This window comes from Mus musculus, chromosome 13 (assembly GCF_000001635.26).
Source record: "Mus musculus strain C57BL/6J chromosome 13, GRCm38.p6 C57BL/6J".
NCBI classification, from domain to species: domain Eukaryota; kingdom Metazoa; phylum Chordata; class Mammalia; order Rodentia; family Muridae; genus Mus; species Mus musculus.
In genome coordinates, this window is record NC_000079.6 from 93,301,251 (window position 1) to 93,324,388 (window position 23,138).

Consider the following 23,138-nt stretch of genomic DNA (forward strand, 5'->3'; position numbering starts at 1 on the left):
AGACACCACACCCTGTGACAAACAGAAACCGAGCAAAGGACTTTAAAGAAACTCTAAAGGCACCGAAGCAGCTCACAGACTGTCTTGGCAGGTGGGTAAAAATCAGTTTGATAAAGAACACAAATGGGAGGAGGCTACAATCATAGGCTTGAATGTGTTTGAAAATGGTCACATAAGTGTTAGTTAACACAGTAAGAAAGACCCAGAAATAGAGAATAAGGGTAGGTGAGTAGTTTTTTAAAGTTTTTCTTTTTTTCATTTTAGAGAGTAATAACACATTGCATTTGTACTTTGCAAGGATCATAAGATGACATTATTTGAAAAATAACAGTGTCATTGTTTTTGTATTTTATATTTAAGTAAAAATTTGTCTGAAATATAACTTAGTATCAGTTCTATCAGTACAATGGTATATTAGCCGATTTGGAAAGCAGATATTTGCTTTTCATTAATCTTCCATTACAACACTAAAACAAAACCAGACCCTGAGTTACCACTCAGGTGTGAAGACCAGAGTTTAGATCCCTACCATCCACATAAGCCCTGAGTGGGGTTGGCTGTCCACCTGTAGCTCCTGCACTGGGAAGGCAGAGACTGGATGTGAGCCCTGAGTGGGGTGGCCATCCACCTCTATCTCCTGTACTAGGAAGCCAGAGACTGGATGCCCAGAGTAAGCTGGTCAGTTGGATTAGCCCTCCTGATAAGATGAGTTTGGTTGAGAGAGAGAGAGAGAGAGAGACCCTCCCTCCATCCATCAATAAGGTGGACAGCAATCAAGGAAGACTCCTCACGTTAAACCTGATTTCCATTCTATCGTGTACACATGTTCCAGCACATGCACACACACATGCATACACACATGTGGGAAAAAAAAGGAAAAAAAAAACTCCTCTCAGTCTTTTTAATATTTCAAATTTAAAGCAAGATCATAACTTTATAATGTTCAGGTAAATGATCAGGCAGTCTGATTAGTTATAAATTAGCCCTAACACTTTGCCAAACTCAAGCAAGAAAATGTCAATGGAAAAAAAAAGCAAAATTGTTGTTCCTTAATTAAAAAAATCATGTGTTAACATTAAAAACATGTATTAAAAACCACATATAGCAGGCAAGCAAGGGACATTCTTGTAACTGCATTGCTTAGGAGGGATTAGGGAAGAGAGCCCAGGTGTTCAAGATCTTAATCAAACAAGGCAAAACAAAACCCACCACTCCTGGCATGATCTATAGAATTTTAGCTGACTTTCTTTTGAACTGCATTGGCATTGATGTACTATTCTTCTAAGGACAATTTAATGATTTTGTAATAATATCATGTCCTGGATTTCTCGGGTCACTTCAGGTTTTGAATGAAGTGAGTTTCATGTTTCATGTCAAATGAGTTTAGTTTGTAAAATGTGGTCACTGACTCTTTGGAGTAACTGAAGTACTAATGGCCTTTAGCAGGGTGCAGCACTTCTATTTCTGAACCACAATTGTCAAGTTAAATGGAATAAAAGCAAAACTCATTCTGTGAGTCTAACCAATAAAAGGCCCTTAACAACACAGGGCCATTTTAAAACTTCATGACTTTAAAAACACAATTTCACATATGCAGCTATAAATTTATAGACGGCTAGTCATCCTTGCCACATTAAAAAAAATGAAAATATACTCGAGAGCTATTGTGCTTACAAGATTCAAAATAATCAGGAACCCAAACGTATGTTTGTGTTAATAAAGTAGGACTTTGTTTCCAGACTGTAATTCATATCCTTGGTAAGTCAGACCTAAGGTGATTCGTTGGCACTTGCGATGCTGTAGAAGGGTAATTATCTGAGGGAACTAAGTTTACTTTAATGAATTTGACTCATTATGCCTTGCAGAACCATGGCTATGCAGCGAACTGCAACATTTAGAACATTTGGAAATCTCATTCTGCTTTAATTACTATCCTTTGTAACAAGAGGTTTGCTCCTAACTCTACTCTTTTTTTTTTTTTTTTTTTTTTTTTTTAAGTTAAAACGCACGCCTTTAGGAGGGGAGAAAGCTTAAAAGTTGACTATGTTCAGAATGGTATTTAGGATTCCTAAAATTAACGGTGGTTTTCCCCGAGTCTACCAGCAGTGATCACTCTCCCTCCCACGATTCCCTGCAGGTTGGGATGTGAACAGCCCGGGGATGCTGCTGCAAACCCAGTGGGAGAGGGAGACAGGACTTTACCGGCGACACTTCGGCACTGTTGCTATGAGTGATTCATTCGCATATGGCACATTTGTGCCAAGGAAACCTCCTCCCGCCGCTTCCTTCTCCGAGCTCTCCTCAGACTGTCTCCGGCGCCTTGGCCTTTAAGGAGAAGCGAGAGAACCGGGAGCAGGTGGGCCCGGAGCAGCTCGCTCAGCCCGCCTCCCCCAGCTCTTTCCCTAATTTAGCAGTACTTCCGGCCGCGTGACATCATCCCCCGCACAAGCTGACGTGAGCGGAGGGTGACGTATGTGCGGAGAGGAGCGCGCTGACGTTGCTATTTAAAGGTCCTTCTGCGGGGAGGATGGAGACACAGCGCGAGCACCCGGCGTGCGGAGCGGACGAGGCCGTGGCGGCCCAGAGCCAGCGCAGGAGCCGAGCGCACTGCCCGTCCGCCGCCGGCCGCTAGGGGAGGGGAAGGAAAAAGGGACGGACCGACGGACCGGCCAGCTCATCCCCTCCGGTGTTGTTCCTCAGCGCCCCGGTCCGAGCCCGGGCCCCGCCTCCGCCGCGCCCCACCTCCTCCGCCGGCCTGCGGCGGCGGCAGCGCTCCGCCCCTCGAGCCGGGAGGGCCGCGCTCTCCGCCCCGCCCCGCCCCGCCCCGCCCCCTCTCCTGCTCCGCTGCCGTGCTCGTCTCACGCCGGCGGCGCGGACCGGGAAGCGGCGCCCTCGGCTGCGCTCGGTTCGGAGCCCGCTCCGTGGAGTCAGAGGCAGCGACGGGCGCCAGGCCGCCCGGGCCGACGGAGTCAGCCGCTGAGGGGAGTGTAAGGAGGCAGCGGCAGCCCCGGGAATGTGAGGCGGCGCGGAGCGGGAGAGACGAGCCGGGGTGGGGGCACGAGCCGCGGCTGCCGTGCCTCGGACGAGCCGCCAGCCTCTCGCCTCAGCGCGCGGCCGCCGGGAGCTTGGGGGCTGGGTGCAGGGGACCGCGCGGGGTTGGGTTCTCTGATTCATTCATTCTCCGCCGTCGGGAGCCCGAGGCCGCGGGTGCTGCGAGGAGAGGCGGGAAGAGGGGGCGGCCGCGAGCGGGGCTCCATTGTGCTCGGCGGGGGCCGGGAAGCCAAAGGAGGTGGGCTCGGGCCCCTGCGCTGCTCCCCGGCGGCTGCGCCCCCAGCTAGCTGCCAGCCTGGAAATGGCTCCGCTGCTGCTCCTCGGGAAAACGAATCGATCCTTCCCAGCCTTCTCTGCCTGCTCTCCACCTCCTCTCTGCTCCGAGTCTTAGGAGGACGAACATTCAAAGGACAGATTCCAATGTGGTGTGCCGTGCACATCGGGAGCGGCTGGGGTTTGCACTTCGAGATTTCTTCTATATAATTTTTTTTTTTAAACGTAAGGGAGGCAGTAGCATTGCTGCCTGTAGGATTTTTATTCAAGTGCACGTCGCGTTGGGTTGCACGCTCCACCCCCAGGGACCTGGTGTGGTGAAATTTGAACCCACCGCCTTAGCCCAAAAAGGCCGAGTAACCTGGCTGCCTGAGTGTCGTGGAAGACGTGAGCGAAATGACCAGCGAACTCATTTTTTATCAGACTTGCTGAAGCTGGCTTTTGCGTTTTTTCTACACGTACGCTTAATTTTGTGGAATAGTTAAGTGCTATATTCTCCGCGCAACCTTTTCAAATTCCAAATGTTTGAACATTTTGGTGTCAGCGCGAGTGAAATCATTTTACCGACAAGAACTAACTGAATTGTCTGCCTTGTTGAGTTGCCTCCGGAAAAGATCTCGGGGGTGGAAAAGCAACTGCAAAATAACAGACGGAGAAAATTCCTTGGAAGTTATTTCTGTAGCATAAGAGCAGAAACTTCAGAGCAAGTTTTCATTGGGCAAAATGGGGTAAGGATTTTGTGCTTATCACAGCTTTAAATCTGCTTATGCTTGTGTGGAGTTGAACGGTGGTGGTGACCATATTTTTAAATCCGATCCCTTGCAAAACGGGTACTACTTTAAATTAGAGATTTTATTTGCATTATTGTAGAGCGACACCAGAGGTCCTAATTAGAATGTGTAATGTTTGTAACTCAGTTATAGTTTTATTAATTATATATATATAAAGACAGTGCACTAGTCTACCCTGTACCTCTTAATTGATCAAACTGCTATATAGGTTACTAAAATTTTGCCATCTTAGGTTTGGTTGACGGTGTTGTTCAAAGAGAAGAGCTGCATTCTTCCAGTACTTTGTAGAAATAATCAGCTGTTACAAAGAGAGAATTGTAATGAGTAGTTAGACTCCAGTCCTTGAAACTGACCCTTTGTAAGTTGGTGCCCTGGCAGTGCCCTCTGTTTTATCCTTGAACATCCGAAACCAAATGTACAGCTTGGTTTATTGGGCATTAAACGAAAATCGCAGTGTTTCGATGTCCACGGTGTGGGTGCTGGAGAGACAAAGCTGTTGGTTGAAGGGACTTGTTCACTTTTTCTGTTTGCCTCAGACCTTTAGCTGGTGCCAGCGGTGTCAGATTTACATCTTCAGCATAGCCAAAAGCCGGTCTAGAGTGCATTTCCAAACTTTTCATTCTAAAGACTACAGCTTAATAAAATGCTAGGAGTTCTTTAGTTAAGCTGGGAACATGTGTTATGGAGTGGTGATCTATTCATTTCTTTAGTGGATTGTCAGTGCTTTCTCTGCGGTCCAACTAACACCGATAAATAAGTAGTTGAGGAACAAGGTTGGCAATGATGGATTTTGAAATTTCATTGTGATAGCTTAGGAACACACATTTTATAAAGTTCTTGAATAGTTGCTTTTTGTCCTGACAATTAAAATTTGAAGTCTGTTAGCTTATACAACTTTGAAAATGTAGACACGTGTCATAGCAGTTCTTCCTCAGGAATTAATTATGAGTAGATAATTATTTTAATACTTAAATAATAAGTGCTAAGAATGTAATTAAAATACCTTATTCTATTTCTGGTTCTGCTATTAGTAGCATAGTGACCCTCAGCAAATTACTTAACCTTTACGGGCAGTGCCCTCGTCGGTAAAAAAAGGAGCATAAGAGTTTTCCAACCTGTAAAAATGATTTTTTTTCTCTCTCCCCTCATTTAATGGTCAGCAGTTGATTTTTTTTCTTCTAATCTGTATAAGTACTTAAGCTAGGAAATGAAGGTGTTAGAAAATGTTCTGGTCAGTTGCACCAATTTTTAAATGAGAAAATACTAAAAAATTAATATTGGTAACACTTGAAGTATGCCTTCCCTTGGTTATATGCAGCCTCACAGTTTAAAATGTGGTTTTTTAAAGCCACGTTGGAGTGTCACGTGCACTCTCACCTACACACAAAATCAAGTGGCAGTTTTTCACCAAGAATGCTTCATTCTTCAGACTGGAGTAGCATCATCAAAGAAGAGAATCCGTTTTCTGCATCTCTTACATTACATGAATACTCATTGTTGTACCAAGTGAAGAGTGAGATTAATACTAAAGGAGACTACTATTTGAAATATGAAATTAAGCTATCTACATGAAATACATTTAGATACTCAGCATAATGTGTTTATAAACAAATCACTTGCCTTTTTGTTAAAATTATATTTTTAGGGCTCAGGTGTAAAGAGCACTTATTCAAGAGGATTTAGGGTTGATTCCCAGCACCCAGGGATCGATACCCTCTTCTGATCGCTGCTGGCACCAAGCTTGCAAGTGGTGCACATACATACATGAAGGCAAAACACCAGTACACATAGATTAAAATTTAAAGGATGAATAAAATAAAAAATTAAAAATGACATGTAAAATAAGGCTGTAATAGAATTCTGCCTGGTGAGTGATGTAATTTGAATTTGCCCCTCCAAAACTCAGTGCCAAAACTTCATGGCCAATAGCTGAGTATTAAGAGATCTAGAAAGAAGGGCTGAAGAGACAGCTCAGCAGTTAAGGGCACTTGCTCTTATTTTCCTCAGGTCTGTACTTGGGAACGTGACACCTTCTTATTGAGGGTGGCTTGGTTTACCTGCATTGTTGAAAGAGGAAGGGTAGGTGGAGAAAGAAGAACATACCATACAGCAAAGGCATTTACAGACATCTCCACCCTTTGTAAGTGCATAAGCACACAGCCATCTGGGCCTCTTTGAAGCATAAGTTAATATTATGTGACCTTTAAAGTTTCCCAGGCAGTCCTTAAATTACCTTACTTGGCTAAATATCCAAAATTTCACGTGGATAAGGAAATTTATATATTACAGATGGACTATAATAGAATTTACATTTACCTTAATTAAAGTTATAATTAGGGAGTAAAGAAATTATTTTTCAAACCAAAATAAATGATTAGGTAGAAAAAATGACTCCTGTAATACTAGTTTATGAACTCTCTGGAAAAGGAAAAGAACAGCTGAAACCAACAGTTGGCAGAGTCTGTCAAAGTTGCACCAGCAGTTTTAACTGGAGTGAGGTCAACTGAAGTCTGGGTGTGTAAAAAGTGTACCAGGCCCCTTACAAATAAAGATAATTGCATATGTAATATGAAACCTCCAGAAGCTTCAGCGTCTCCCGAGACGTGCCTGTTAGGTAATATATCCTAATGCGGCCGTGAGTCTGGCGCTCTGTCGGGCACTTGAGAGGGCAACATATACCAAGTCACTTCAACCAGTTATTTTGTGCTACTTTGTTTTTACTTAGCTTAATAATGCCTGTTTCTATTAAGAGGTAGTTATGTTTAAAATGGAAGTTTTCCCTACAAAAGGATGTTGAGATTTTTGTTTGTTTTTCTGCTATCTATCTGTCTTTGCAAACTTTGAGCCCTTCCTCTTGCCTTAAAGCATGGAACTGGGTGCTGCTACGTTATTACCTGGAGTCTCATTTTGCTTATGGCAGGGGTGGTAGCAAAAATGTGGAAATGTTGATCCACCATCACAATAGGCGTGCACTTTGTAAAGGCAGCCCAACAACGTAAGTACAAGTCCTTAGTTCTTTCTTAATTTTACCAAACTTTCAGCACCAGTTATGTGTCATAGACTCAGCTGAGTGTTATTGAACAGTCAGTAAAATGCGCTTCTTCCCTAATGGAGTTTATAGCTTAGAACTGGGGATCATGGTTAAAGTAAGGTGTGAAATGTTGAAAGCAGTAAAAGTGGGCATTTGTGAGGCCCACGGTATATTTGTATGAGGGGATATTTGCTGCTATTTGAAGGATAAAAAGACTTTGGAGTAGGTGATATTAAATACTAAAAGGTGAGTACAAGTAGGCCTTGTGGACAAATTAGAGGGCATTTAGGTAGAATAGTGATTGACAGCACCACTCCATAAAAGCTTTGCTTGTGTGGGCTCCTTTTATATAGAAGAGCGAGTCCCCAGAACTTTGTCCAGGGCCAGGCTAGAGCTTTGTAGGCCAGTAAAAGACTGGGTTATACTATAGACTGGTGTTTAAACTTAAAGAGACATGACCTAGCCTTGTATGGCATGCTCTATAAACCTAGTCCTTGGAAAAATGAGGCAGGAGAAGACCAGCCTAGGCTATAGAAAGAGCTTGTTTTTTGTTTTGTTTTATTGTTTGTTTGTTTTTAAAACCAGATAATAAAAATATGATCCATTGGCAGCATACATTTTTATGCTGTGACCTAGTATTCATATTTAAATATAAAATGACATAAAATATTATTCTTACTTTATGTGATTGCAGTCTGATAGTTTCTACTTAATTATATTCCATTTCATTTTCAAGAAGAAATGGTAGTGAAGACCCATTAATTGGTATTAACAAACCTGTGGCTCCAACTGGCAATTTAGAAAAACATTGTTCTTGGAGGTATGGGAGGAATCAATCAATATGAGACGATAAGCAATCAAAGCACTAACAAGAAGGATCAGAGAAGTAGTGAGAAAAGGCTAAGCTAATTCAGATTTGTATGTTGTGTCCTGTAGAAACAACAAGCTAAAACAGTGACTCTGACTGGGCAATGGAAATGGAAGTGACAGGCCCTGGGACATCTCAGTGTACAGAGGGAGAGACAGAGAAATAAATGTGTAGCTGGACTTTAGAACTAGAAGTTCCCAAGTACAGAGTTAGAAATGTTGGGAACTGCATGGTGTGCTCAGATAAGAGGCCTCATCACTTAGGAGAGCCGTGAAACACTGAGGTGGAGAGGTGGCAGAGAAACTGTCCTTACACTTAGTTGCTGACAGTCAGGATAAAAAGCATTCACATTTCAAAAGATCAAATCTCTGTTCTGCATTGAGCTTTCTTTCAGTCTTAGATATTGCTAACTGAATAGAAGGCCAGGAAAGTGAATCCCAAATATTTACTATTATCTGGTACCCTCCATTCCTATTTTAAGGCTTAAATCACGGTTTTAAGTAGCTCTAGTACGTTTAGTTAGGACCTGTCTAGTTAAATGTAATGTGCAGGTTTTTGTCTGTGTTGCTTGTGTTTAATACACTCAGTGGAGACGATGCATTTTGCAAAATGCATTACGTTTGTAAAAGAAGTAAGATTTTCCTGGAGATCAGAAACTTTTATTTTTTTTTAACTGATTAATTTTGAAGAATTATAAGAATTCAAATTAACTACAGAAAATTTTGTGTGTAACAAGGAACTTTTAGGTAGCTTTAAGTCCATGTATGAGAACTGGGAAAAAAAAAATCAGATTTTTTTTTTTTACTTGAGACGTAGGGTCTTGCTAAGTAATTCAGATTGGCCTCCAGCTTTGCTCTTACTGCTTAAGTTCCCAGAATAGGTGTGTACCACCACACTCCATAGAACTTTAACCCTTTCTGAATAGGAGTATACTTAAAATTTCAGCAACAAAACCCCATTCACTGTGTATAAATAAAATTGTGTGTCTAGACTCTTTCTTTTAGGTCCAAAAAAAAAAAAAACCATCTTAAAAATAACAACACATTCTTTATCTGGACACCTTCCTTCTTTCCTCCTTCTTTCCCACTCTCTTCCCCTTCTCCACCCCCAACCTGCCCTACTTTTGAAAGGTTTATCTTGTACCCAGGTGGTCTAGAACTTGTGATCCATAGCTTCCTCAGTCCTTGAGTGTTGGGGGTGAGCAACCACACTCAGCTTCAATTTATGTTCTTAATTGTTAACACATCATACATATTGATAGTCTTCCCTTACAATTGTAAAGCTAGCATGTTGGCCGTTTTGTGTCCCTAAGTAAAGAAGGAGAAAGGGGAAAGGAAAAAAAAAACCCCAAAACTAAATTAATCCTTGCTCTTTGTTTGTTAAAAGACATTTATGAGTAATTGACATGCATATCTTTGTACTATTTTGACTTTTTTCTCTACTTTTATTTTTTTGTCTTGCTTTTATAGTTTCAAAAAAGCTATAATGGATCTTAAGTCCATTATGGCTTTTGTAAAGCTAAAGTACTTTTTAACTGAATTTCATTTATACTTAGTTATCTTTTCTACTTTTAAGGTAGACTGACCAAATATTTTTCTCATTTTTAAATTAGAAAATAAAATTGTTCATGAAAATAAAAAAATGTCTAGTCAAAGTTTTATAGTAATGGTTTACTTGTGCAGTTTTTCTAGCTCTAGAGAAATCATGTTAATCTCTTTAAAACCTAATATTATCAAACGTTAACTCTACCCTGGGGGTATGTTGCTTTTTTTCTTTTTAAGTGAATGTGTGTGTCTAGAGAGGGGTGTGTTGGCATGTGTGTAGGAAGCGGCATGCGCAGGAATGCTTATGGAGGCCTGAAATTGACATCAGCGTCTTCCTCACTACTCTCCATCTTAGATTGCAGCAGGGTCTCTTCCTGAATATGGGGCTCACTGTTTTTTGGCTAGTCTAGCCAGCATGCTTTAGGGAGGCCCTGTCTCCATGTCCCTTCCCTCGTTCTGGAATTACCCCACCCACCTGGGTTTTATGTGGGTTCTGGGGATCCAAACATCACACCCGGCTTCACAGTTGCTGGGTAAACCATGGAAGCATCTTTCTAGCTCTGGATATTTTCTTTCAGTGTTCTATAAAACATGAAGAGCTCTTCCTTATTGTCTTTGAAATGAAAGGGTTACTAACAAGTTCTAAGGGTTGTAAGAATTGACGACTTTTTGTAAAACTACCAAATAAGAATTAGAGTGGAAGTGAAACAAGAACTATTCCATCATGGTTAGCATGCATTTTCATTATTGTATTATAAGGTTGTTTAAAGTCATTGTCACCATGTTTTATATCTAATGTTGTATCTGGATCCATGTGTTTCTGTGCTGCAGTGTCCAAAAGACCATAAAAGAGGATGTCATTGACTTCTTAAATATCAAAGAAGGATTTGTTTCTAGTTCCACACTGTTTTTAGTTGTTGAGTCTTAATAAAATATGCCAAAGGTCCTGGGCATACAGCTCAGTGATGGAGCAAGCTGCCCAGCAAGCTGAGGCTCTGGATGCAATGCTTGAACTACTGCTTCAAGGAGACAGGCAGTGGGAGCCTTACCTCTAACGTGTTTCCATGGATGAAAATCACACTGTGTTTCCTAACAGATGAGTTTGCAATACAGAGCCACACTTCTAAAATTAGCTGAAAGGATTGAGTGAATTAGGTTCCATTCTTAGTATACAGAAAAATCCTTATTTCTAGTAATTTGGATATCATTTATTTTTTATTTTATTTTTTATAGGTAGACTGTTAGAGATTATTTGTTGTACTTATGTATGCCTCAGGATCACTTGAGAGCTTATTGTAGCCTTTTTGTTTTTCTTAAGTATTTGTGAGACGTCTCAGGGTTATTCTGTAAAGTATTTTTGTGATTTGGAATTTTTATCCCTGGTTACTTTCAGGTTCTCCTGGCTCATAATGATCCCTAGTAAATTATCTTGAATGGAATAAACAATCAAAGATCTCAGCATCTCAACTTAGAAACATGTTATCCCTATATCCTCCTATTCCTAAACTTAGATTGGATAGTTACTTGAAACCTGCTATCCCTTTAGCTTTTGGTGTGCTGCCTTTTGGCATGTTTTTTTTGTAAAGCGGTGCTCTTTTCTATCTTACTCTGTTGTTTCGAATGTTTATCTTTTGGCTTCTAACATTAAAATCATTAAAATGTGTATGGTTTGCTTAATTGCCCTGCCAGCTTCCATCATTTTACTTAGTAAGGACTCCACCTACTCTTTTAGTATTACTAGGGATCACTAAGTATTACTAGGGTTCAACTGAGTGAGAAGAGCTAGGAGTGGTGGCACATGCCTTAAGTCTCAGCATTCAGGAGGCAGAAATAGGCAGGTCTCTGAGTTCAAGGCCAGCTTGATCTATAGTGTAAGTTCCAGGGCTACATAGAGAAACCTTGACTCAAAACAAAACCAAAAAAACCAGAGTGAGAGGTCTCTCAAGCCATCCTTACCCTGGCTTTTCTAAGGTTCTTTGTTGATTAAAAAAGCACAAGTAGTTCTAGATCTGGCAGGATGTTCTTTTACTTTTTCTGCTAATAGTCAAGAATTGTATTATTTTGTGAAGTCTTTGATAAGTTCATGCATGTATGCTGTGTGTTGTGAACAGTCACCCCATTGCCCTCTCCTATGCTTCCTTCTCTTTTATAAATACCCACCTCCTTCCCAACTAGCCCCTTCCCACTTTTGCATGTTACTTTGAGTGTGGGTCTGTGCATGTAGTCACAGCTGCTGTGTGTTTGTTCTTGATGAAATTGCCTGTGTCATATCTAGAAACCAGCATTTTATAGGACTCCTCTACAGTGGTTCCCAACCTTCCTAATACTGCCGCCCTTTAATACAGTTCATGCTTTAATATACCTCATGCTGTAGTGACACCCCCACCCCCATCCCACCATAAAATTATTTTTGTTGCTACTTCATAACTGTGATTTTGCTACTGTTATGAATCATATTGCAAATATTTTTAGAGATAAGAGAGTCACCAGAGGGGTCATGACCACAGGTTGAAAACCACTTTTCTAGTACTTAACAGTGTTCCTGCTTCCTCTTCCTTGATATCCCCCGGGTCTTGGAGGGGATGGTACAGATGTGCAGTTGAGGGATGAACATTCTTATTTTCAGCATTTACGACTTAAGAGCCTCTGTATTGAATGTCAGCCACTGGAATAGGAAGTTTCTCTGGCCAAGGTAAATAGCAGTGTTAATCTAAGGATATAGCTATAAATATTTAGAAAGCAGTTTGATTACATATCTATTTAGCTTAAGTAATGTACAGAATTTTAATTGTGTTTTTTCTTTATTGCATTCATTTGATATTTTATTAGTGTTAAATATGTTTGTGCTCCTATTTCCATGTGGGATAAAGTATAAGACAGTAATGACAGTGTTACTGTTTACATTTATTTTGTGACAAATTAGTGTATTCTGAGTATCAGTATTTAATCCATAGGTAAATTTGCAGTTTTTTTTAAATGTGGCAGGAAGCTAGTCTATAGAATATTTTCAAAAATGGTAATATTTGCCATGATGCTAAAGTGTATAATGAAGCTGGAGAGATGACTCAGTGGTTAAGAGCACTGACTGCTCTTCCAAGAGGGCCTGGGTTCTATTAAACAAACTTACATGGCAGCTCATAGCCATCTGTAACTCCAGGCCAGGGAATCTGATGTTTTCTTCTGGCCTCTGGGCACCAGACGGGCATAGAGTGCACAAAGATGAATGTAGGCAAACACATAAAGTAGTAAACACAAAATGTAAAAGAGTGTGTATTTTTCAGGACTGCATACACAAAGTATGTTTGTATATACAACAAATATGGAAAAGGAGGGCTGTAAAGTGCTGCCATGTTTCTAGGAAGACTACTTGTGAGGTGTTTTGAGTCTTTCTGAAGTGTGTACTTTCTCTAAAATGAATACATTTAAGTCAGCGACTGCTCATACATACAGTTATCTATGCATTTTTTTTAAAAATCAGTTTTAGCTTCTGCATCTAACATTTTAGTTCATTATTTTCCAAGATTGACTAAAGAAGTAGTTATTCTACTGTTCCAGTAAAAACTGCCTTAAATGTAAGGATTATTCTGTTGACAGTTACCGGAATATTAATGCTATCTGCATCTTTATGGAGAAAGGGCTCCAAAGGAACATGTTCCTAGTGGAACATTGCACAGCTATGAAGTGATAGCGCATGTGTGGAATCTTGCAGCTGGGGGAGCTCTTGTCATTGTTCCGGGAACCTAAGTGGGTGCTCAGTGATTGCTTTGGAAAGCTGTGTTTAATCCCTCGGAGTTCTTCTAGAACATTCAATTTTAGTGCAAACTTGGTATCTTGGTGAGTTCCTTAAATGCATGTCTCTTGTCTTTAAGATGATAAAACCCTGCATTTTACCTTAATGTATTTAAATCTGCTTAATGCATTAGATTTGGAATATATTGAAGTACTTTAAGTGATTTGACATTATTGCACATGTTTGGTATATAGTGTTTCTACCAGTGATTTTAAATTGAAATTTTTATAAGCCAACCCTCCTTGTAGTACTGGGCACTTCAGCCTCTGGAACACTTATGCAGATAGAATCTTTTTCTCTGAAGATCTCAGGCTGGTGGGTGGAGGAGGGACACTTAAGATGTCATTTTGGAACATTTCTCCTATGCTAAAAAGCACAGACTTACAAGTGGAAGGCCAGGATATAACATTGCCGTTTCTGAATCATATGGTTTCTATGTCACTTGTTTTTCTAATCTGTAAGCAAAAGCTGGATCATACTGTACCAGATTCTAATTTGTCATCATTGTTTTAAAAATTATTTTATGTGCATAAATGGTTGGCTACATGTATACATGTACACCACACGCTTATCCGGTGCCCATGGAGGCCAGAAGAGAGGTCTCCTGTAACTGGAGTTACAAACTGTTCTGAGCTGCAGTGTGGATTCTTAACTGAATCCCTAGGTCCTGTGCCCTTCTTTTGGAATTACCTCCTCCTGAACTCTAGTGTAGCCATTAGCCAGTCAGAACAACACATGGTAGTGTAAGGTAAAAAGGAGTAGGGTTAGTGAGCACTGTGAGAAAGTGAAGAGACCATCCACACCCTAAACACATTGTCCTAAAAACCTCTAGTCAAAGAAACACAGCTCTAGCCTGATCTAGTATTTATTTTGCAAACTATTATTATTATCATTACCATTTTTACAGCAGTTGAGGTGTGTTAGATCAGATACAGTTTTGAAATGCATTACCTTGGCTACAGCAGGAAGAAAACTTTGTTATAGTATGATACTGGCAGAAATTAAAATCAGATTAGTAGTTCTCAATTGTGAGCCTGTATCAGCATCACCAAGAGGGCTTGTTAGGTTTTCTTTACCTTCAGAGGTTTTTATTCAGTGGGTCTAAGAGTAGGCCAACAAATTGTGCTAATGAATTTGCAGGTGGTGCTGCTTCTGCTGCTGCTGCTGCTGCTGCTGCTATAGTGACCTTACTGAGGGATGCTGAATTCCTTCAGTGAAGCTCACTAACGCGAGAACTGTCTTTTCAGAAAGCTTACCTGATTCTTAAAGTGTCTCCCATTCCCTCCTTACCTCCTTCCCTAGGCACGATCCATACACTTTAAAGTTAGAAAGACTCTATTACAGACTGGGGGCAGAAACACTTGATTTAGCAGCAGACCTATTCTTTGTAATTTAGAAGATCCAGGACAGTCTGAAGCCAATCCTTTTGAACCTGAGTGCTTTTAGCCATACTCAACAGGTATAACCATTTTCTATTCAGGGTTTCTCCTGCTTTCTGGCATTTTTAAAATGCATTGTTTGTAAAAATACTTGTTATATCTTTGATTTCTGAAGTTTTCTATTTTAGGAAAAAATGATTTTATTCTAAATTACTGATTTTTTACTTAGTGTCAGACTGCATTGTGTGTCATAAGTACTAGACTTTTATTGTTATGTGACAAGCTAGTAATATTTTACTGGCTTAAAACAACTTACTGGTTTAAGACGATTTATTATCTAGAAGTTTCTGTGGTCATGAGTATAGGAATTGACAGCTGAATCTTCCTCATAAGGCAGTCCAGGTGAAAGCTAGAATTGGGATCATTGACCGACTCTCATATTCCTGTTGTTGTCACTAGAATTAATTTCCTCACTTGCTGTGTGCCTTCCAGACCAAAGAGCCTCCTCTTGGCTAGCCATTTACAGAAGTCACCTGCATAGATCTAGACCACTTAGGATAATAACCTCCCTTTTGATTACCTCACAGTCAGCAGATTTGTGATCTGTCATTTGTGTGCACCCCTACTCTGTAGTCAACAGTTCATCCTCTCTCTAGAGCAGTGTTCACAACCTTCTAATGCTGTAACCCTTTAAGTTCTTCATGTTGTGATGAACCACAACCATAAAATTGCCGTTTTGCTACTATTATAAATCCTAGTGCAAATATCTGTGTTAATCTATGGTCTTAGATGACTGCTGTGAAAGCACAGGTTGAGAGCTGCTACTGGGGGCAGGGGTGGATTATGCAGGACGTACCCATCAAGGGAATGATAGCCTTGGAGGCCATCTTGAAATTGGCATATCCTACCAACTGCACATGGTTCTTATTTTTTTCAAAGTCTTTTTAACCTTTTAGAATTGCCGTCTATGCTTCTGCTCCTACATGGACTGGTTACTCTCTATGCATTCCAGAACTGATTTTCATTCATTTGCTGGATACTATGTCTTTCGTGGCATTTTGGGTTTTTTTTGTTCTTTTTTTTTTTTTTTTTTTTTTTTTTTGGTTTTTCGAGACAGGGTTTCTCTGTGTAGCCCTGGCTGTCCTGGAACTCACTTTGTAGACCAGGCTGGTCTTGAAGTCAGAAATCCGCCTGCCTCTGCCTCCCGAGTGCTGGGATTAAAGACGTGCGCCACCACCGCCTGGCGTCTTTTGTGTTTTAACCACACATTTTGTTATAATTTTATACTGTAATATAATTCTGGGATAGGTAGAAGATAACGTTTTTCAGGTGTTATATATGTAAAATTGTTCTCTCCCAGTTGTTGAGTGTATTTATATAGAAAAACATTTTGTAAAGACTCCTACTGTGTTCTAGTTTTTAGTGGTATTGAAGCTGATTGTTTCTGCCGTTTGTTTCTTGATGTGTATTGTTGGTGCTCTGGACCTTCTTGATGATACAACATGGGGTGTTTTTCTTGAGTGTTCTTATTTGTCCATTTGCTTGCAGTGCTGTGGATTGAACCCATGGCCTCCTACATGCTAGGCATGTACTCTGCCCCTGATCTAGATTCCCAGCTCTTCTGTGGTTTTTACTTTCTAATCATTTGTTCTTTAGTATTTGGAAACGTACCTCCCTAAGTTTGGAGATTTTCTTGTATCTTAAAGGAATAATTTCCCTCCTCTCCCTACTTCCTGAATCAGGCAGGGTCTTATTCTGTAGCTCATGCTTTAAACTCTCCCGCCTCAGCCTTCTAAGCACTGGGACTATAGATGTGTGCTGGCCAGAACTATTTTCTTACCTTTTTCCTCTTCCCTCTTTATAACAGATCTCCTTTCATTCATGCATGAGATTTTAATTTCTTTAAAGAAGGTTTTGCACACACGCACACACAATATCCATACCTCTTAGATTCCTGAGATAAGTATATTTTCCATTACGTGTGGTGGGGGGTGGTTCTTCTCTCTCTCTCTCTCTCTCTCTCTCTCTCTCTCTCTTAGAGATTTATTCATTCATTGTATATGAGTACACACTGTAGCTGTACAAATGGTTGTGAGCCTTCCATCTGGTTGTTGGGAATTGAATTTAGAACCTCTGCTCCCTCTGGTCAACCTTGCTCACTCAGTCCCTGCTTGTTCCAGCCCAAAGATTTATTATTATAAATAAGTACACATTATAGCTGTCCTCAGACGCACCAGAAGAGGGCATCAGATCTCATTAAGGGTGGTTGTGAGCCACCCTGTGGTTGCTGGGATTTGAACTCAGGACCTTCAGAAGAGCGCTCAGTGCTCTTACTGCTGAGCCATCTCACCAGCCCTGTAGCTTCTTTTCTTAATACTCCTGTTTCAAGCACTGCTCCCGTTTGTGGAAAAGGTATTGACGTTAGAGCAGAGGTAGAGTTGGGATCCCAGTGCTCTCTCTTAGATTTTAGCAAAGCCCCTCAGTCCTCTGCAGTCACCTTGCCTCTGTCTTCTGGCCAGTAGGCTGTTCACATTTCCTTGTACTGACGATTCAGCTACTATATACTTCTTTTTTTTATACTTGAGAAATTCATTTTCTGTTCTTTGATATTATGGATTTATACCTTCTTTTTCTTCACTTTGGCTTAAATGCAACTTTAGAAAAAGAAGATAATTGTGTGTCATTATCTGCCACGTTTAATCAATCACTGATTCTTTCGGTCTTGAATTTATATAAGGCATCTTTCAGAATGTGTTGACACTATTGATTAATTGGAGTTTGGTAGATGACAAAAATACTTTCTAAAAATCTGTCTGTAACTAACACCCGAAAACTCAAGAATAACGTAATTGGGGAGCTGGAGTGATGGCTCAGTGGTTAAGAGCAGTTGTTGATCTTTCAGAGGACCTGACTTTGATTCCCAGCAGCCACATGGTGGCTTCCAACCCGTAGAACTCCCAGTTTCAGGGGATCTGATATCCTTTTCTGGTCTTCTTGGGAACCAGATGCGTACATGGTTCACGGGCATACTTGAAACCAAAACACTAATATACATAAACTAAAATAAAAATATTTGAGAGAGAGAGAGAGAAAAAAGCAAAATAAAACAAAAAAGAGACCTCTGCATAACTTGCTCTCCCTGCTGTATTGGACAAGCCAACGCGTGAGTTGTCCTCCAACATTGTGCCTCTTGAGCACTTGTAAACAAAACAAAGCAAAGCATTAAGCACTTAATTTGTGCCATGAGTCAAGCTAGGTACTGGCAATAGACATGTAAACAAGAAATTATACTACATACTGTAATAGAATCTGAGCATGCGGAGAAGGAAGTTCCTTGGACAGTCAGGTTTTTTATATAATAAGACAGCTAAGTTTGATATGAGGCTTGAAAAACAGAACAATTGGAGGAAGATGTGAAGAAGGTGGTTGGGATATTTCAGGTGGGGAGATAGTGTGGGCAGTTTCTGGTAAAAATATCCTTGTTAGAAAGGTAAGATACATAAGAAAGACATGAGTAGAGAGCTTCTAGGGCCAGTTCGTGACTATCATGTTAAAAGTGTTGTACTTTTTCCCCAGGTTAGTGGTTTTCTTGTTTTTTTATGTGCCCGTACCCATAAATGATTTGGAACATCTTTCTTCATACAGATATATTTATAAATTATGTCCTATATGCATACATATTTTTATATAAGTACATTTTGTATAATAGGCACATAACTTATATAATAGACATACTTGTATATAATAAAACGTAAAAGTAGCCATGAGTAAAGAAGCTAACGATATTGCTTTAAGCAATGGTGGCCAGTAGAATAATTTCAAACTAGTAGTTATTATCATCCTTGCATTTTATTAATCATTCAGTTGACAGTGTGGGCAAGTGTTGTGTAAGAAGTAACTGGAATCGAAAGACACTTGAGTTTAATTCCAATGTAGGTTAGTTGCAGCAGTTTAGTCAGGAATAATTGTTTGAGTTAAAACACTGCTCTAGGGCATGGATTCAAGAAATTTAATAGTGATGTCTCTTAGAGTTGACAGTAAACTAGATACATTTGGAGAGTAGGGGAGTAAAGATGTTGGCTTGCTTAACCATGAATTGAGGTAGAGAATCAGTTGGAAAGAGGCAAGTTTACATTGGAAATAGGTGGTGATTGAAAGTTGAGGCATTTATGGTCATCATCATCGAGAATATCTTATAATTTGGCTAGGGATAGAGTTTGGGGAATCATTAGAATCTATAAGTACTGGTTGATGCTGTGAGTGTGGATGAGCTCATTCAGGATATTTATAGAAAAGAACAGGCTAGGCTTCTCTGGGAATCATCATTTTAGGAGCAGGCGGAGGAGCTGGGAGAGCTGTCAGTGAGAGAACATGTCATACAAATTAAGAAAATGAGCTTGAAGAAGGGAGTACCTGGGACCAGATTAGTAGAACGACCGGCTGAAGTAAGGAGTGCCTAGTGAGTTTCCTTCGAGAGTTCTTTAAAGACTGCATTGAAAACTCTGTGCTGCCTTGGAAACCAAATTGCTACAGAGTGAGGGTGCAGGATGAAGGAGCAGATTAGGAACATGGACATCTATGTTAATGAAAAGTATCTTGGGGATAGGAAGATGGCTGCAACAAGAGCATTCACACAAAGGTCTGAGTTCAAATCCGCAGAACCATGTAAAAATTTCAAAATGGTTATAGGCCTGGAACTTCTATAATCTATAGGTGAAGATAGGAGAGTCACTGCACTTGCTGGTGACCAGCTGGATCCAGGATCAGTGAGAGGTGCATCTCAAGGGAATAAAGCAGAGCATGAAAGAGCAGAGCACATACTGCTCACACCACATACATTCTCCCTTTCTCTCCCAGACCGACACAGACACACACACACACACACACACACACACACACACACACACAGAGAGAGAGAGATATACACACACACACACACACACAGAAATATCTGTAAATCAGTGTAGTTTCAAAGTTTTATAAGGTTCAGAAAGTTGAGTTTTTTTGTTTTAAAAAATATAGACATTCTTTGAGAACCAGCAACTGGAAATATTTTTAAAATAACAAGGGGAAAATTGTTGAAACATAGGACAGGATGGGATATGGAACATAGGTAAAATAGTTAACTGCTAGAAATGTCTTTCTCATAAACTGAGGGAAAAGGTGAAAAGAAGGCTATGACTGTATTAAGATTGTACCTTAGAGGGCAGGAGACCTGTAGGGAGTTCTTTAGTTGATAGACTCCACTTTCTCAATTTGTTTTCTGGTTCCTCTAACATATATGAATGTGCCAGACACTGTTCTAAGTGTATGAATCAATCTATAAACAAGCCTTGCCTTTAAGAAGGTTATATTCTAATCACCAGAATCTAGTGAATGATAAATGACTAAACCATCTGCTGAGTGTAGAGTACATACTCAGAGCCTTGGAAAGAGAGGGAATCCTGAGAGAGGTTTCTAGTCATGGCCTCTGATAGCTTTAGGGCCTTTTAGGCCCAACTGAGGTAATGACCATAGGTTTGGGTGATCTTTGACTGTTCTACTCAAGTGGGTAGAAGAATTTTCATGGCTTCTGTTATATTGAAACATGAAAGGACTATGTCTGACTTTTACTGTTCTGTTCAGGTTTTTTTGGCTTGTGCTTTGAGACCTGGGTGGCCTGGAATTGACTATGTAGATGAAGCTGGTCTCAAACTCACAGAAATTTGTCTGCTTTTCTACTCCCAATTGCTGGGTTAAAGATATGGGCTACCACACTTGACCTCAGAATTATTTTAATGTTTTCCTTTTAGTTGCTTGTTTTCTTCTTAGAGAACGTTCTGTAATCTTAGAAGATCAATTTCATAGTGGTTTGTTGAAAACCATCACTTTCTTCTTTCCCTCCCTTCTTCTTTCCTCTTTCTCCACTTCCCCAACCCCTAGGTACTGTGGGCCAGCAGGACACTAATCTCCAGGTACTCCCCTTTCACTTTTGGCACAGAACTAACAAAGTTGGTTAGCAGATTTTGTCAGAGATGAGGTAGGGAATAAATAGATAACAGCAAGAAATCTGTTGATAGCCTCACAAAAATTACTTTTTAAAACTTTGAGCAATGATGACATTGTAGCCTGGGAACCATAATAATGTGAAGTAGAAATTGTCACAGGTATTAAGAAAACATTTTCAAATTTTAACAAATAATTACTTATAATCTGGGTGGACACAGAAGACACAGGGTAAACACAGGTTTTCTGTCATATATTTGGGTATTAATATACATCCACTTGACAATCTTTGCCTTTTTATATGATTGGAATGTTAGGATTTTTACAATCTTTAGTAGGGTTCTTGTTGTTGTTTGACTCATCTGTTTTTCCTCTCTGCTTTGCTTTATTTTAGATTTTTAAAATGATTGATTTTACCTTGTTTGTTGTTACTTATGGTTATATAGCTTTTAATCAGATTTATTTATTTATATTTATTTATGTGTGTGTGTATGTGTGTGTTTAGGGGTTTGGAGACCAAAAGAGAATACTGTAGCCTCTGGAGCTAGAGCTTCAGGGGAATATGGGCCACCCAACTTGAGTGCTGGAATCCACACTCTGGTTCTCTGGAAGAGCAGGAAGTGTTTTTAATTGTTGAACACTCTCTCCAGCCCATGTTTAAGATTTTTAGCTTTCAAATGCCCATGCATATGGAGGGAGAGGCTAACATTAAGTTGATATCAACTGTTCTTCATGTTTTTTTGAGACAGCATCCCTTGTTGAACTTGGAGCTTACCAGTTTAGCTGGACTGGCTGGACCAGCAAGTCCAAGTAATCTTTCTGTCTATACATTCTCAGTACTAACCAGCGTACACAGGTATATAATGCTGTATCTAGCTTTGTTAAATGTGGATGTCAAAATCTGCTGTTATTTAAGTCTCTTATATAAAATGGCACAGTATTTGCAAGTAATTTACACACATTATCTCATATAGTTCAATTAGTTGTACTAAGATTACACTAGGAGTTTGTTCATGTTTGATTTTGTTCATGCTCTGAGCTCTCTACCACTGGGCTACATCCTCAGCTTTCTGTTTTTAATTTTTATTTATGGTAATAAAATGTAAGTACTATGGAAATAATTTTTTACTAGTATTGTTTAAAGAGTAATGAGAAAGGGAAAAAGCATTGCCTTATAAGGTTTTAATAGCTTTTCTATCTGTGATTGGTTAAAATCATGATAGGTATGGCATGGTATGGGTTTGCATACTATGGGTATGGAGAGCCAACTTAATAGTGTCAGTCCTTTACCTTTGTGCTATTGTATGTATGCTTTATCTCTATTCATGTTACAAGCCCTGTATTACATTATTTTCTTTACATTGACAGTGAGATATTTTTAAATAAAAATTTCCACATAACTATTTTTCTCTTGCTGTGAAGCAACAAAATGATCAAAGCAACTTTTATAAAAGAGTTTATTGGGGTTCCAGTTTCAGGGAGTTAGTCCATGATGATCATGATGGCAAGCATGTACACTGACAGGCATGGTGTTGGAGCCGTAGCTGAGACAACAACCACAAGGCAGAGAGATAAAGAGACAAAGGGAAACATCAAAGCCCTCCTCCAGTGTCACAACTTCAACAAAGCCATGCCTTTGAATCCTTCCCAAACAGTTCACCAACTAGGAAACAAATATTGGAACTTACATGTTTATGGGATTCTCATTCAAATCACAGTATTCTACTCCTAGGCCCCCATAGGCTTATAGTCATATTATAATACAAAATGCATTAATCAATTTCAAAAGTCCACACAATCTTTACCAGTCTTAACACTATTTAAAAGTCCAAAGTCTCAGCTAGACTTGGTGCATACCTTAGTCACAGCAGAGGCAGGCAGATCTCTGAGTTTGAGGCCAGCCTAGTTTACAGAGTGAGTTCCTTGATAGCCAAGGCTACACAGAGAAACCCTGTCTCAATAATAAATAAAAAGCACAAAGTCTTCTGAGACTCAAGACACTCTCCTAACACTAGCCTCCTGTAAAACCCAAAAGAAAGATATACTTCCAACAAAAGCTTTGCTTTGCTGTTGGCTCCTTAGGAACAGATAATTCCTCGGGGCTTTGTCCTCACAAGTTGCAGGATGAGCTGGGTGGGGTCTTGCTTTGAGGGCACCACTCCAGTCATCCCATTTCACACCAGGCCAGTTGGTAAGCTTTTCATCTGAGAGTTGGCTGCAATTTACATTCTTTGGTGTTCTCTTTCTCATCAAACAACAGGAACAAAAAACTAACACCCTTTGTTTTTATTCCTGTACCTTCCAGGTGAGTAGATTTTTTTTTTGAAATTTATTTTACAGTATCTAATTTTTTAATCTTAATCATTTTGATCACTCCAGCTGTGATCATGAAATCAGCTGTGAACACAAGATAAGCCCCCTCAATA

General features: G+C 39.9%; 1 protein-coding gene across 5 annotated transcripts in view; it reads left to right on the forward strand.

The window, feature by feature from the left end:
- Window positions 1-2,506: 2,506 nt before the first annotated feature.
- The window catches only part of Homer1 (homer scaffolding protein 1), a 101,373-nt gene continuing 80,741 nt past the window's right edge, over window positions 2,507-23,138 (forward strand). For 4 of the 5 annotated variants that reach the window (NM_147176.4, NM_001284189.2, NM_001347598.1 and 1 more), the window contains exon 1: window positions 2,507-4,052. In NM_147176.4, coding sequence (NP_671705.2) covers window positions 4,048-4,052 — 5 coding nt within the window. In that variant the 5' untranslated portion in view covers window positions 2,507-4,047. Of the gene's footprint in view, window positions 4,053-6,783; window positions 7,111-23,138 lie in introns of those variants that run through there. The other variant, NM_152134.3, reaches the window with a different exon arrangement.